Source organism: Rhinopithecus bieti, unplaced genomic scaffold (genome assembly GCF_001698545.2).
Source record: "Rhinopithecus bieti isolate Rb0 unplaced genomic scaffold, ASM169854v2 scaffold_33650, whole genome shotgun sequence".
In the NCBI taxonomy this organism is placed as follows: domain Eukaryota; kingdom Metazoa; phylum Chordata; class Mammalia; order Primates; family Cercopithecidae; genus Rhinopithecus; species Rhinopithecus bieti.
The window spans coordinates 141,552-158,030 of NW_016814816.1; the positions used below are offsets into that span (position 1 = coordinate 141,552).

General features: G+C 34.8%; 1 protein-coding gene across 3 annotated transcripts in view; it reads right to left on the minus strand.

The window, feature by feature from the left end:
- Positions 1-244: 244 nt before the first annotated feature.
- Positions 245-16,479, minus strand: part of ELOVL7 (ELOVL fatty acid elongase 7) — a 103,356-nt gene continuing 87,121 nt past the window's right edge. For all 3 annotated transcript variants that reach the window (XM_017852399.1, XM_017852400.1, XM_017852401.1), the window contains 5 exons: positions 14,576-14,656; positions 13,306-13,362; positions 10,956-11,061; positions 6,003-6,139; positions 245-3,314 (listed from right to left, as the gene is read on the minus strand). In XM_017852399.1, the coding sequence (XP_017707888.1) occupies positions 3,105-3,314; positions 6,003-6,139; positions 10,956-11,061; positions 13,306-13,362; positions 14,576-14,656 (591 nt within the window). In that variant the 3' untranslated portion in view covers positions 245-3,104. The remainder of the gene's footprint in view (positions 3,315-6,002; positions 6,140-10,955; positions 11,062-13,305; positions 13,363-14,575; positions 14,657-16,479) is intronic.

Genomic DNA, 16,479 nt, shown 5'->3' on the forward strand with positions numbered 1-16,479 from the left:
TGGCAGAACTGTCACTCATCTGGCACCTATCATCTACTGCCCTGTCACATAATTTCATCCACCAGTTGGTAAGCTCCAGGAGATCCCAATTATGTCCCAGGTATCTGTGTATCCCAAAGATGAACACAGCACGTGTACAAGAAATATGTAAAATAACTTTGATTGGTGAGTATTCAAATTAAAAGCCACCAACCCATGCAAACACATGCAGTTAGATTCCAAAATGAAAAATACACACAACACATATACATGCGATACCACAGATTTATTATAGTACACGGAAAAACAAACTCAAACTTTGACAACATCCACAGAATGTTCCAGTCTTTAAAAAGTTAACAGAAATAAAGGGTAATGGAGAGAATATAATCTCATAATTTTATAATTAAGGCTGTAAATGGCAAAGTCCCATAGATATTTAAAAATCTATATATGTATTTATTTATAATATAGATATAGGCCCTCAAGGATTCGTAGAGATTTATGTAATAAACTAGATTTTGTAACTGTTTATTTTGTTGTTGTTGTTGCTTGTTAGGTAAGCAAACCCAAACAAGTTAAGTCCTGAAAAGTGGGATGAAATCCCAAAGGAACTCTATGTGACGACACAGAACTCTTTTAATAAATATGGCCCATACAAATTCTATATCCAGTGAAAATCATTTTGATCCACAATCATGTTGATGTTTCTATGGAGGATACTTCTAGCAGCTGTGATTTCTTTTGTAGCATTCTGGCTCTCCACTTCTATTCATATAATTGAGTACGTGCTTTATTACATGTTAGCTCATAGGCAAGTTAAACATTTTAAAGACTAGGGGGAGGTTAGGAGAGGTTGTATGATGAAGGTCGGAAAGTATGCAAGAAATAAACTCTCCTGTTTCATCTCTTTTATTTTTGCCTCATTTTGGTCTCTATACTACTTGGGGTCTTTGGAAATGATGTGATTTATAACAGCACCTAGCATACCTTCTCATTTTAGCACAGGTTAGATATGAAGAGCCAAACCTGGAAAACAGTTAAGGAGTCCTGAGACCCTTCCAGTGGAATAAATTAGAGCAGTAGTTTCATTTAGCTGTGCTCTTTTGTCCTTTATTCTTTTTTTTTTCTAAAAATATAAAATTATGGCCAGGTGCAGGGGCTCACCCCTGTAATGCCAGCACTTTGGGAGTGCGAGGTGGGAGGATCACCTGAGGTCAGGAGTTCGAGACCAGCCTGGCCAACCCTGTATCTACTAAAAATACAAAAATCAGCTGGGCGTGGTGGCAGGCACCTGTAATCCCAGCTACTTGGGAGGCTGAGGCAGGAGAATCACTTGAACCAGAGAGGTGAGGTTGCAGTGAGCCAAGATCGCACCATTGCACTCTAGCCTGGTCAACAAGAGTAAAACTCTGCTTCAGAAAAAAAAATAATCAATGTTATATATATAATTACTCCCATTTATCAACCTTTACCTTCTCATACAGTAATCAAGTAAAATCACAAAAGATCACTTAAAGGCAAATAACCTTATGAATCTGGTAAATGTAAACATAAAAGGCCATGGTATTGAGTAAAACTTAGGCATTGTTGTACAATAAGTATCTCTGTGTGTTCAACATTCACTGGGGCTTTAAGTACTAGTTGTTTAAAGTCCTACAAACATAAACAGTCCTTCAAAATTGACTATAAATAAAAGAAGAAAAAAATAGGGAAAAATTCACAAATGTCCAAATATTGTTATTTCTTGGACAAAACTCTACTGACTAGTAGTTTTGATTCTCTAACAGGAAAATGTAAAAATAACAGAATTTTAGAAAGTAGCAATTTTAAAGAAACAAAGCCTATGCCAAATGTATTTCAGTCTTTCATTACATGGTTTATAGGTCTGGAAACAGAAATCCAGGTTGTTAATTAATTCATAATTTCAGAAAATACTTTATTGGTCAGTGTATCTATAACATTAATTATATAATCTATAACTATTATATAGTCTGTCTGTCTCTCTCTCAAAGTAGAACAGCTCTTGCTTACATAATCAATTTTCCCCTGGATATTCTCTGTGCCACAGTTTGCCTCTAGTTGCTTCACAGTCACTCTAAACCATATCTGGAAACTGTGTACAATGGGTAATATTATTTATAATTTAAGGGTAGTACCTGTAGTGTGCTCATGATATGAACATTTAAGTATCTAACCTATATATTTAACCAAGATAATAATTTAAACCATGACAATGTAAGACGGTGATGTGATACTATAACAGACAACAGGTTTTTCCCACTGAACCACACAGTACTTTTTTCATTGACAAATTCACTTCTTTCCAGAGATCTACAAAGTTAATTGTAAAACAGTAATAGCAAAGTGTTCATTAACCCATTAAAACAAATCACCTTGTTTTGAAAATAATCAACTGAATGAAACTCGGTGTCAAGTGCATTAGCGTACTAACCCAAAGTATGGTTACTCCGAAACAGTTTGTACAACAAATGGGTTGTGAGGAAGTCTTATCAGCAAAACTGGTGATGGCTACTCAAAAGATCCATTGAAAATTATCATGAATGATTTTGAATGACAAGTTATCAAAAACTCACTCAATTTTCACCTGTGCTAGCTTGCTAAAATGGGAGTTAACTCTAGAGCAAACATAGTATCTTCTGAATACAGCCAATAAATGACAAAGCCAGGGCCTATGGTTGGTTTCCAGACTTTCCAGACCTGGCAGAAGGAATCTACTGTAACACATGGATCTCTGTCTGTGCTCAAAATATCTAATGATATTTTTCATCTTTATTAGACTTCCTTGAAGAGTACTGTATTGCTTCACATCTTTTTTTCACTGTAACAAAATGTGTTAAACAAAACCTTTGGATTAGGTTTAAAAGCAGCTAAAAAAACACAAAAAACAAAAAACAAAAACTTCTGGCTGCTGTAGGCTCTAATTTTCAGAAGACTGTTATCTGGAAGCTTCGGGCTCTCAAATATCAGACATCCCAATAACTTATCATAAAAATACAAGCTTTTAGTTTTGAAAAATATACAAAATGTACTGCATAGGCAAATATCTCTTGATTGTCAAGGAAGACAATGTATCAGTTTCGATCATAGTCTTATGTTGGGCTTCAGTTATCTTTGTTTTTACAAGTTCCATTTTTCACAGTTTTGGGCAACCTCTGACCTTTGGTGTAAGCACAGTACCAAAAATGGAGAAAGAGCAGCAGAAACATGCAACTGTAACTCATTATGATGCACGCAAAGACTGGAAACTGATACTTGCAATCCTCCATGAAAAAGAACTGGCTTATGTGGATGGTGACAATAACAAACTGGACCTAAGAAATGAAAACATGAAAAAAAAATTATTCAGATATCGAGAGTTACAATTCTTTACCTACCTATGTTTATGCACTCCCAAAGTGCAGGGAGTGCATTGTTGGGCAGAGAAGTCCATCTTTAAATCTAGCCTCCCTGGGAGTGATAATGGGTAGTATAATGTCAAAAGCCAGTTGGAAGTATGGATCTACTATTCAGAACCACAAAATGGTACACCCGCAGGGTCTATATTTAAATGTTCCCTGGAGCTGTGCAGTGCAGCAACTTTTTGACGACTCAAGAGAATCAACAGAGAAGGTTTTCCCTATAAGTTTCTGACTTGAGTCCTTGACTATGATGAAATGACCATGTACTACATTGTGGCCTATTTTTTCAGGATGATTTCAATTTCAAATATTCTGTCCTGTTATTGGGCCAGATATTTTAATTTTTGGAAAATAATTACATTTTACTTAAAGCCCCTTGAATTTTGTAGTAGCCAAAGCATCTCTGAGTCCTTATACCTGCCACTTGTCTTCCACGGTCATAGATAAAAATGTGTCTGGGCCAGGTGCAGTGGCTTACGACTGTAATCCCAGCACTTTGGGAGGCTGAGGTGGGTGGATCACGAGGTCAGGAGTTGGAGACCAGCCTGGCCAAGATAGTGAAACCCCGTCTCTACTAAAAATACAAAAATTAGCCAGGCGCCTGTAGTCCCAGCTACTCAGGAGGCTGAGGCAGAAGAATTGCTTGAACCTGGGAGGCGGAGGTTGCAGTGAGCCGAAATTCTGCCACTGCACTCTAGCCTGGGTGACAGAGTGAGATTCCATCTCAAAAAAAAAAAAAAAAAAAAAAAGGGTCTGAACTGCCAACTGAGGCAGAGAATCTATAAGGTGTGAGAGAGAACTGGTGGTCCTTCTAGTAGTGCTCAAGGGCTCTGTGGGGCAGAACATCTTACACAGTCCCAAGAGGGACCTTTTCTAAGCTAATATTCAGATTTTCTGGTTATCAGGTTTTCCCTGATAAAAAAGCAACATGTGTTCTGCAGAAATTTTAGAAAAGTAAAACTCTATAAAGAAATAGGTAACAATTACCCAAAATTGGTCTTATTAATCATGGTTAAGATTTTCATATAGTTTATTTTATTATCATTTTATCCTTATCATCATCAACTTTCCTTGCATTATCTTAATGTATATCTATGACGTTCCCATAGTATAGCCACTTATTCCTCTCATTTTGCAAAAGAGAAAAAAAACTTTAGGAAGGCTAAGCGATGTCCTCAACATTCTATGCATGTGTATGTTTGTGTGTAATTGACATCTTTGAGAATATAATAAACAAATGTTCATCCTGTTTTTTCTACATCCATATTTTTCCACATTATTAAAAAGTTTGTACAACATTTAAGAGTATGCTAAGAGAAAAAAAAAGCCTAAATACAAAATACAAAATTATGTATGCAATCTATACAAATAATGTAAAAGGTGTACACATATGCCTGAGAGAAAACTGAATGATAACAAAATAAAATATCATCAGTGATTATCCCTGGGTGGCAGAATTACATGTATTTTTTTCTCTTTTCTTAATTAGGTGTTCTCACATATTTGCAATGAGCATATACTACTTTGAGAAAATAATATTTTTTAAAGAAGCAATGGTGAGTAATTTTCATGACTTCATAGTATCTCAAAGTATGAATTAAAATAATCTGTCTTACCATTTCCTTATGGTTGGTCATTTAGTTTGCTGCCTGTTTCAGATACAACAAATAACTCTGCAAGGAAATACTCTGATCTTGATTTAGGATCCTTACACATTAAAATGTCAGTCTCTCACCTGGGAGAATACATTATATGAATGTGCCAAATTTCATTTAGGAAGTTACAGAATTTTAATAAAGAATTAATCTTCAACATGCTATCTAAATCAAATTCATACTTTCTCATTGATGTTACTGGCAGAATATGACATCAATTTATCCTAGATTGCAAATGTGGAAATACAAGGATGGTAGAATTCTCCTTTTAATGGACACCAATAAAATGTAAAGCAAATCATCATCTCAAACCCATCATGAGTCTCCAAAAAAGTTAAATACCATATATTTTGAGAATTAATGCTTAGAATGTATTATTAGGTTTAAACTGAGTGCCTCTGCTCTTTCAAACGTTGTTTATGTAAGGGCAGTATTCAAATTTAGGTAATACATATATGTTGCTCTAACCTTCTACATGTTTAATTCTCTCACAATGCTTTTTATTGACTGGAGGAAAGATGGACTTATAAATGTTAGGACTAGATAGGTAAGCACACAGGAAGGCTCATCGTTCCCTCAAAGTTGCATTCCCTCAAGGCCATCTAGAGCTAATGGAGTTTCTAATTTCTAATAGGTATTATGCCTATTGAGGGTCATATAACTTTGGAGTTATTTTAATCACACATTTATTTATTCTTGTATAAATGCATAAAATAGTATAAAGATGGCATAAAAATGCACACTTGTTTAATTGTCTCAGCCTTTTGGTTACCAAAGTTCATCTAATGTTATTAAGAACAATGATGGCATATCATGTAGGGGACAGACACTCTACCTCTATTGTTTTGTTAACTTTCTTTTTTATTTAACTAGTATCCTAGTTCACAGTGAAAACAAGTGACTGTAGTTGCTTCATATATGGTTTTAAAGACAATTAATTACTCACAAGCTGTAATGATGTCAAATATTTTTTCCACCACAAATACTTCTGGTAGGCTGGTCCCAGTGCAGAGAGTCCGTAGTAGGAATACATGACTACATGTACAGCTGTATTTAGAAGGGCATGGAATGTTCCCAAACCACCTGGAAAATAAAATTAGTGTAACATGGGGCCATTGTTCCTTAAAATGAACCACATTTTCGTCTGAACTGAGATTTTTGTATAATTATTTCTTGAATTTTGGAAACAAATATATAAAATATCAATCCTGTTAAATAACTATCAACTTAGAGGGGGCTGGATAGTATATTTAGTAAAACATAAGCTATGAACCTGAGAAAGTAAATTAGCATATCTTTATTTTGTTATATCTTAGCTTAAGGTGGTCTTACGATTTGAGTTTACTTACACTTAGTTGAGTTACCTTTTAAATATATGTTGCTAAATAATAGTAATAACATTCATATTTTAGTGAGGGTTAACGTATAAAAATATACAAATTAATCTTAACTTGATGATTTTTCATGTATGTATACACCCATGTCACTACCAAGATCAAGATATAGAACATTTCCAACACCACTTAAGATTCCCATGAGCTCCCAAGGTAGCTTTAACTTCTTATCACCAACTATTACTTTTGTCTGCTATTAAACTTCACATAAATGGAATTACACAGGATATACTCTTTTGTACCTGGTACATATATTGGTAGTTTGTCTTTTTACCGCTGTGTAGTATTATACCATATAAATGCATCATTAGTTACCCATTCTCCTATCGACAGATATGTGGGTTGCTTCCAAATTGGGCTATTCTGAATAAACTGCTAAGAATATTTTTGTATTATGTGTGGAATCAAATTTACTTTTCCTACTCTCAATAATCTTCATTAAATAATTTTGGCAGTAAAACCACTGGCTTTCATTAGCAAACTGCTGAATTTACTTTAATGAATTATTGTTTTCCCAAAGTAAATATCTACTAACTGTTACACCATCCTTATTTACGGCTTCCAATTGATTATGCCTTCCTATCTTGGTTTTCCTCTTCTCATTTCACCACATTTCCTACCGATCCCCTTCAGTTGAGAATAGAAGCAAAGAACACATGGGAATGTAAGAAAAGATCACTTCAGTTGTCTTTAGCTGGACCAGTAATACAGCAGAAGGGGTAATGGTGTTTAGCTGAAAGTGTGGCGGAGGGAACACTCTCCCTGGGGTCCCTTGCCTAAGAGAACAATCTGGAAGAATATGTGTTTTTTATGTATAGCCTGACTCAGCTTAGTAATGTTGACCTGGAATTTACATTTTTCTCGGAAACATTCTATTTTCTTAATTCCAGCATTCTTTAATTCTGGAAATAAAGCAAAATCTCATCAATTTAGATTATGATAGAAGAACTGAATTCATAAACACTATGCATTACAGAAAGTTTAAAGGAAAATACAAATTCATCACTTCTAATATAATCTAATGAGAAATCTAATAAAACCGTTACACAGTAGAAATTGCTTTTAAATAATTATTCATAATTGCAGCAATTCTAGATATTTCTAGATACTAGCAATGCTTAAGTACTCTGTTAAAATAACCTGTTTTAAATAATTACTTTTAAGTAGTTAAGTAGTCTCCCAAAGCCTCATTCTACATAACTGTTCTACATAACTGTTCTACATAAACTTTCTCCTTCTGACGAGAGAAAGCCATATTTTAGCTAATCCCTCAATTACCATAAATTTCAAGTCAGAAGGAACTGAATTAATTAAGCTTATTAACAACTTTCCAGCTTGTATTATTTACATTTGGATTGGTCTTCTTTCCCAAAGGAAATCTGAATAAACACATTATTGTGGTGTAAGAACACCTTTTCTAGGTTAATTTAAAAATAGAATAGTTGTCTACTACTGATAGTTTAGGAGTCAAGGTGCTTAAAAGGAAGATAAGCCAAATACCTCTCAAATTCATTTGTGTTTCATAATAATACACAGGAAATCTATTTCACCTTTGATATGGAACTATGTCAGAGCTTTTCTAACTAAGACACCTCTCCTATTATTTAATAGAGGAGTGCCTATTTTCTGTTTGGATACTGTCACCATTAAATGTCCTAAAATGAGGATGTTAGACACAGGGATTTAACAAAGCACTAGTGTAGCCAAAAGTGTTTAGTAAGGTTTACTGATCAAATAAGCTATCAAATAAAAGTAACATGTTTACTTTCTCTAGTTATGATTATTTTCTGACAAGATATTTTAATAAGTTTATTTACAAAACCACCATATTTTAATTAGGAATGTTTTTTGTATATTCTTTGGAAAGCTTTCCTAACAAAATATTTTCTAAGCCTGTTTGTTTTCTGCTTTATGATAATGGGTCTGTAAACAAATATCTCAGAATGAATTATGATTAGTACCCATAACATTTTACTCCTTTGCACAAAACAAAGGAATCACTTGGGTAATTATCACAATTCTCCCTATCTCTGGAAGGGGATATATGCATAAATTAATATTATAATTCTTATAATTAATATTATAATTAATATAAAAACCTACCACAGAAATATTTTCATCCTATTCAAAAGAAAAGCTGGATTGCTATTACCCTATTGAAGAGTACAACAGAAAAACAGGAAATTAAATACTAGATAGAGATCAGCTGTGCTCACGTTTTGCAAAGAACAGTTTAGAATGGACAGTTTCATTCTAGGAATGGACATCAGTACCAGACATTTCTGGGAACAGCTTTTGTTGCTGTGTTTGTCACTGAAATAGGTATCAGGTCTGCTAAACAAGTGTCTACTAGAATTCCACATGTAAGACTGAACAGAAGTGCCAATGCACGGAACATATGAGAGAGAAGAAAACTATCTTGTACTATTTTCATTTTGTAAAGAAGAAGAAGGATTAAGGTGTGGACAAGAAACCTGTTATAAAGTGACTGATGTCCATAAACATAGTACCATTTAAAAACTGTGGTATGTCGCTTGAACCTGGGAAGAGGAGGTTGCAGTGATCCGAGATCACACCATTGCACTCCACTTGGGCAACAAGAGTGAAACTCTGGCTCAAAAAAAAAAAGTTGAGGTATATCATATTTAAATTCTCATTATTGAAAGCACTGCTTGCTTTTGAAATGGAAACCACACTATCAGTGAACTCAAACACAGAAGTTAGAAAAATGCTCAATTGTATTCATTAAATAAAATTTATTTTCCCATTCTTTAACTGTCAGATATTCAGTATTTAAAATTAGAAAATATAGAGAAAGGGAGGGAAATACAGAGGGAGAAAAAAAAACACTTTTGTTTCAATATCTCCCAATTACCTCTGTTTATATTTTGGGATATTGCCTTCCAATCTTTCTTCTATTCACATTTAGTTTTCAGTGTGTATCCTGGCCTCATGGGAGAAATCAGAATAAATAAACTATAAGGATGTGAAAGCACCTTTTGTAGCATACTTTAAAAATAGAATAAGTTCATCTACTTCTAATAATTTTGGAGTCAAGCCGCTTAACAAAAAAGATGAGCTTTGTTAAATCTTTGTGTATAGAATCCTCATTTTAGGACATTTAATACCTCTCAATATCATTTGTTTCACAGTTATATACACACAAGTAATAATAACCACTCTATTAGTGAGTGTTTAGGTATTTTCCAGTTTTTCACAAACACCAGTAAGTGTCAATGTATATCACTGTAGAAAGAATGGGAAGGGGCAATATGCATATAAGAGGAAACAGAAACACAGAAAGTAAGGATAAGTAAAATAATGGAGATTAATATAGTCACTGTTGATTTGGCAAATGGACACCGCTGAGACTATCTTGTTTTAATGTAAATGAAATGTTTATACTAACAAACCTCGTAAGAAAAAGCAGCCAGTTTTGAGCAAGGAGGTACTTTACATCCTGGAAAATCCGATGCCCATAAGCCATGGTAGCGACAGCTGTTCACTCATGATTCACAGCCCCTGTGGCTCCTCTGAGTTTTGGCATCCCCTTCCTGACACGGGCTTATCCATGTCCTCTCATGCTCTGAGACATGCAGATCTTTTTCCTCCATGCTTAGAGAGTCTAGAACTCAAACAAGAGTTCCTCAATTGTGGTTCCCCCTTTCTTTTAGTCTGGCAGAGTCAGAAAGGCCAAAAGAGGCAAGCTATTCACAGAAATGTTACGAACTATGGGTCTATTTGAAGATGTTTAAAATTTAAGAAACTGGAGCAAATAAATCCCCCAACCAAATTTTCCTAAGGTAAAAATATATCCTTGGGGATATCACTTATTTAAAACTGTATAATAGGATAAAATTACTTCTGGTTTCTCCAATTCTAGACGTTCAGAAGCCTAAAACGAAAAAGAAACAACCAACCTGTTTTCCACGCTTTCAAATTAAACTATTTTGGACCTTAAAAATAGTATCAACACATTCTTTAATATGGTAGGATGCTTTAGGAAGTTGGGGTAACCACAATTTGACACATCTTTAAAGAGCTGTTGGGGTTACAGTGTGTGTCAGCTATTAGAAATTTGAAGGCGAATAAGACACAGAATTTGAGATAAGCATTCTAACTTCCTGGAAACATGCAGGAAATTGTTCTCTATACTTCCATAAAGTCAAAGCTTTTGCCATTTTATTTGTTTGTTTATAATATTTATTTATTTAAATGTATTTAATAAACCTCCCTGGGAAAATAATAAAATACAAACAAAACGACTAAAGAATATGTGTAGAAGGCTGTGCCGAGAAGTTATGCATATCTAAAGAGTGGGGTAAACCTAATTATTATGAGTCTCACGTTTATTTTTCAAGTAATAGTTAATGAAAGAAGTAGAAACAAAGTGACTCTTTGATTTTTTGAGTTTCTTATAAATCACATTTCAGAAAAATATTTTGTTTATAGCATATAGAAATGTTATTGTTTATAACACATGATCCCAACTTCCCCTTATCTACCTGCAGCAAATTTGACTCCAAACCACCAGGTCCACGGCATGATGGTATGATGGAATACATGAAGGAAAGTCACTTGGTTATTTTTCTTGCGCAGAACAAAAAAGATCTGAAATAATTTAAAGAATATCAAGTTCATAGAAAATCATGTGATAGTGTATTGAGTATTATTAAAATATTGGCAAAGTGCAAAGTATTTCATATCATGATTTCCTCTAAAAGCGTTGCCTTATAGAATGCTTACAGAAGCAGCTAATTCCCCAAAGGGCAGCTCAAAATCTCATTATTATGAAGTAACTTAGGTATGATGCCTACACATGGAAGAACCAACAAAAGGTGAAAAGAAATTGTATGCAGATTTAAAAATCAAAGATATAAAGTAAGGAATATGGCCAAAAATTATTGAAAGAAACTGTATTAGTAAAAAAAAAAAAAAAAAAAAAAAATTCCAGTGGATTTTGAAGTATATGGGAAAGCAGAAGACTTAGGATTGAAATAATCTACATTGCTCTCTAATACATCTTACCGATATGGATAAGGGATTAGGCAAACGAAGAGGACTTGCAACAAATCAAAAGTTAGCAAATTATTATTAAAGAAAAATGAAGGGAGAAAAAGTTGAAAAGTTAATTTGAGAAATATGAGGGAAAATAAAGCAAAACTGTATAGAAAACAATGAGAAGGGGAAGGAAGGTAACACTCAGAGTGAACATTACCCAGTGGTTTGTAAAAACCCTATAAACAAGATGGCAGAATTTGGGAGAGGGGGAAATGTTTAAAAAATATTCCAAAGTGAAATTCAGAATACAAGTGTTAAGATTTTTAAATACAAGACTAAATAGAATAGCACAAAGAAAAGTATTAAGAGGAGTATTTGAGAAATGTAGTTTAGGGAAGGACATAGAAGCAGTACAGTTTCCTTATGGAAGCTGGAACTGAGAATATGCAAACCAACTGAGAATATGGAAAGTTTGCACATTTCCAAGTGCAAAATGCATTTGCTTATGCACATGGAAGAAGGCTGAGTGGTGCAACAGAAAAAGCCATACACTAACAATCTAGGTCCTCGTTCCACTTAGTAGGAGCATTCCTCTGGGTAAGTCACTTAACTTCTTGGCTTCAATTTCTCAGAGTGAAGGTTCTGGACTAATGCTTCTCAACCCTGGCTGCATATTACAATATCCAAGAAGCTTTTTAAAAATAGCTATGCTTGGTCTCTGTTCCAAACCATTTGGCACCAAATCTCTGGAGGTAGGGCCTTTTTTTGTCGTTGTCATTTTCCCTAATGCAATTAATTCTATTGCACAATGCGGGCTGAGAACCACTAGAATACAGGTTCTCAAAATGTGGTCCCTGTATTAGCATCATCCGAGAACTTGTTAGATGCAAATTTTGAGCCCCAATCCAAGGCCTAGTGAATCAGAAACTCTGGGAGTAGGGGGTTGAGGCATCTGTGTTTTAACAAGTCTTCCAGGTGACGCTAAACGCATAAAGTTCGAGAACCACTAGATTGTATGTTCACAGAAGTCCTTTCCAGTTCTAACGTTATGTGATTAGTCATTTCAAAAGGTGAAGCATATTGAGATTTCCTACAAGAAATATCATGGTATGCATTCCAAAGAAAACACACTTTTCAGTCTCAGAGCCAAAACTAGCTCCAAATAACCAAGATACACTTGCTGCAAAGATACAACAAATATTCAGCTTTCCTAAGCTCCTCTGGAAACAAAGGTTCATGGCTTTCTCCTCTAAATCACAGACCTAATTCATGACACTTGCTTCTCCCAGGACCCGTTCATACAAGTTCAGAGGTGATCCTCACTAGGATCTAAAGTAGGAAGAGATAGGGCCCAGTAAGCAAAGACTTCAGAAAAGCAGCTGAATTACTGATACCCCAGGGGTAATGCAACATTCTCACGTAAGTTTATGAATTTTTAAGCATTTATCCTCCTAAAGGAATATAGATGACTGTGCTTTGGGATTAAAAAAAAAAAAAGGTAAGATGTTTTCTGCTTTTTACTTCCTGAACTTGATTCATAAAGCAACTGTCATCCATCTATATAAAGATGCAGTTTTGTAGTATATGACACAGTTACCGTGCTTATCTTAATCAACTGATAGCTACATAAAAGAAACCTTTTAGAGTTTGCAAAATACTGAAAAAATAAGGTTATCCTATCTATTCTCTAAAGTTACTGATAATAAAAGGTAAAACAGATAACAGTAGGTCTGCCCGAAAAGGAGAAATGACCAAAGTTATCAGACAACTGAAACTACAGCAGTTTATTGGTTTCATTGAAAGATCAAACATTTAAGATCAAACATTTACCAGATGTGGTGGCCATATACTCACCGTATCTAATAGCTCAACAAATTTGGAGAAGTAATAAAGCCAGCAGGTACGTGCCATCTGCAGAAGCACAAATAAATCTAAATTTATTTTATTTTGCTTTGTATATGGAAGAAAAGCTTGTATTTTTAAATTTTGGTAAAATATGCATAACATAAAATCTGTCATGTTAACCATTTTATAGTGCACAGTTAAGTGGCATTAAGTACCTTTCACATTGTTGTTCAACCATTACCACCATTCATCCATAGAACTTCTTTCATCTTGCAAAATTGAAACTACACCCACTAAACGACATCCCATTCCCCCTTTCCCCTCACCCCAGCTACAATTCTACTTTTTGTGTCTATGAATTTGACTACTCTAGGCTCCTCATGTAAGCCAAATCATGCAGTATTTGTCCTTTTGTGACCTAATTATTTCACTTTGCATAGTGTTCTCAGGGTTCATCCGTGTTGCAGCATGAGTTAGAATTCCCTTCCTTTTAAAGGCCGAATCATATTCCATTCTATGCATATGCCACATTTTGTTTATCCATTTATCTTATTTATCTTTTTTTTTTGAGACGGAGTCTCACTTTGTCACCTAGGTTGGAGTGCAATGTTGCGATCTCGGCTCACTGCAACCTCTGCCTCCTGGGTTCAAGCGATTTTCCTGCCTCAGCCTCCCGAGTAGCTGGGACTACAGACCCATGCTGCCATGCCCAGCTAATTATTGTATTGTAGTAGAAACAGGGTTTCACCACGTTGCCCGGGCTGGTCTCAAACTTCTGAGCTCAGGCAATCCACCCGCTTCGGCCTCCCAAAGTGCTAGGATTACAGGCGTGAGCCACTGCGCCTGGCCTTGTTTATCCATTTATCTATCCATGGACTATTGAGTTGCTTCTACCTTTTGGCTATTATGAATAATACTGCTATAAACATGAGTATACAAATATCTCTTCAAGTATCTGTTTTCAGTTCTTTTAGGTATATACCCAGAAGTGGAATTGCTGGATCTTATGGTAATTCTATTTTCAATTTTTTGAGGACCCAGATGTTAATGTATTTTTAAATCCAAAAAATTCAAAAAGAAAAGCACCAATTTTCATTTTATACAAAATTATACATGTGACTTTCTTTTATTCTTGTAATTTTTCACTTTCTCCACCACAACACACACAATCTGATAACTGAGTCATTTGCTTATTCTAAGTTTACATTCAATGTTACAAACAGTTCACAAAATTTTAACATTGATTTTGAATTTCAAGTTTTTTCAAAGAGAAACTTACCCTCAAAGCTGTGGGTGACTGTGAATAGTCAACAATTTCACATCGAAATGAATAACCTATACCCCAGCCAGACATCACAAACTGCAAGAGAGCACATGCATATTAAAAAAGGAAAGCATTTTCCCAACAGCCACAACAAAGGTAGTTTTGATAGTGTCTCTTCATTACATTTTCAGCTGAGTCAGTGCAGAGGAAAAGGTAGCTGGAACAAATACAAACTATGAACATGCTTGATATCAGAGCTTGATATCAAGAATTTTCAAAACCACAAACCCATATATTATTTATATAAACTGTGTTCTGACTAAAATGCTCATCTCTTGGGATGATTATTCTAACATGTGAAGAATAAAACACTTGCAGTGTTTTGCTTAAACAGCAAATACTGGTAGGTGACATATCTTAGGTTCATCTATATATGTGTGAGTGAATGTGTTTCTATACTCTTAAAGGGGACACTTGGATCTGAATCAGTCATTTCTAGCAATTTCCAGTCTTTCTATTAGTCAATAACTAAACATGCAAACCAAAATGCCTCAATGTACTCCTAAGATGGCTGCGAAAACTGGGCTTTTCTCATCATTGGCTGGTGAGTGTGATGTGAGGTGGTAGTCCATGGCTCAGATATTATTAATAGTTTTACTGTGGATTCACAAGACAAGTAAAAGAAGAAAATGCTCTTGTTAACAATAAAAGTGCAATCTGGCAGGCCTTAATTCCAACACACCCACAAAGTGATCCAAGGCTGTTGGTGAGAAGAAAGAGCCTATTGTTGATAAATCTGAACTGTAATTCAAAGATTATAAAGATTATACTGACATTCTTTCAGTCTGATGGTGGGAAGGTCTTCTTTTAAAACAGTATCTGAAAAGGAAAAGCCAAGGGCTCCAATTTTAACTTAACACATACATGAAATGATTGGCTTAATTTAGGGTACTGACAATACGATCAGTTCTTCTCTTTTCTGACTTCTTATTCTCATACACGCCAAATCTGCCCTGGGAGATCTTCTCTCTCAGTATAATGGTTATATCCTTTTCTGCCATTGAATCATATTTTAAATTTCTAGTTTTAATTACTATTAAAGCTAAAATTGCAACCTTACAATAAATTAAGTTCTAAAAACAAAAGCTTATGAGGCATTGTCAGAATAAAATTCTGATGGTGTAAAGAAAAGAAACGAAGAACAATTATTAGACACTATGGTATTATAAAATGCATCGCTCTTTTCTGAGACTAGCCCCTAGCTTGACTTATAAGATAATTTAATCACACTGTTAACTTGGTAAGTTATAAAATCCTGAAAATTAAGACTCAGAAAAGCACAAGACATATATTTCATAAATGAGAAAATATTTAACAAAACAAATCAATAGATTTTGCCAAATGAAAAAGGGGACATGACATAGAAATGGCTAATTCTGTTTTGAAAATCCTACTGTGAGTGAGTGTCCTCATATACTCTTGTGCTCCGACTCATTTTTGACTAACGTAACACTCCATGGCCAGGAGCTATTTACTGGAATTGTGATGAATAATTCTCCACCTTACCCTACCCCAAACAAGCACTGTGTTGAATGAAAGTTGTGTGACTTGGTCTTCTGTTGGGTCTTAAGTGGTCTCTGCTAGTGTCTGACTGGTGCCAAGTAACTAGCACTTTCAAACAATCACTACGCAAGAAGGCATCTGAGTTCCTTGAGTCTGATGTGCTTCCCTTTCAACTTCCTCAAATTTGGCCTAACATCACTGGTGGAGGTGTTTGCTTTGTTAACCAAATGAAATCATACTCCATACAATAAACCATGTGTTCAGATGTGCCATCAACAGATGGATGGCATGCTGTGTGGCTATTAAAAGCCTTTGTTTAAATAAAGAAGAACGTTTAAGAACATTCCAACAGCCTG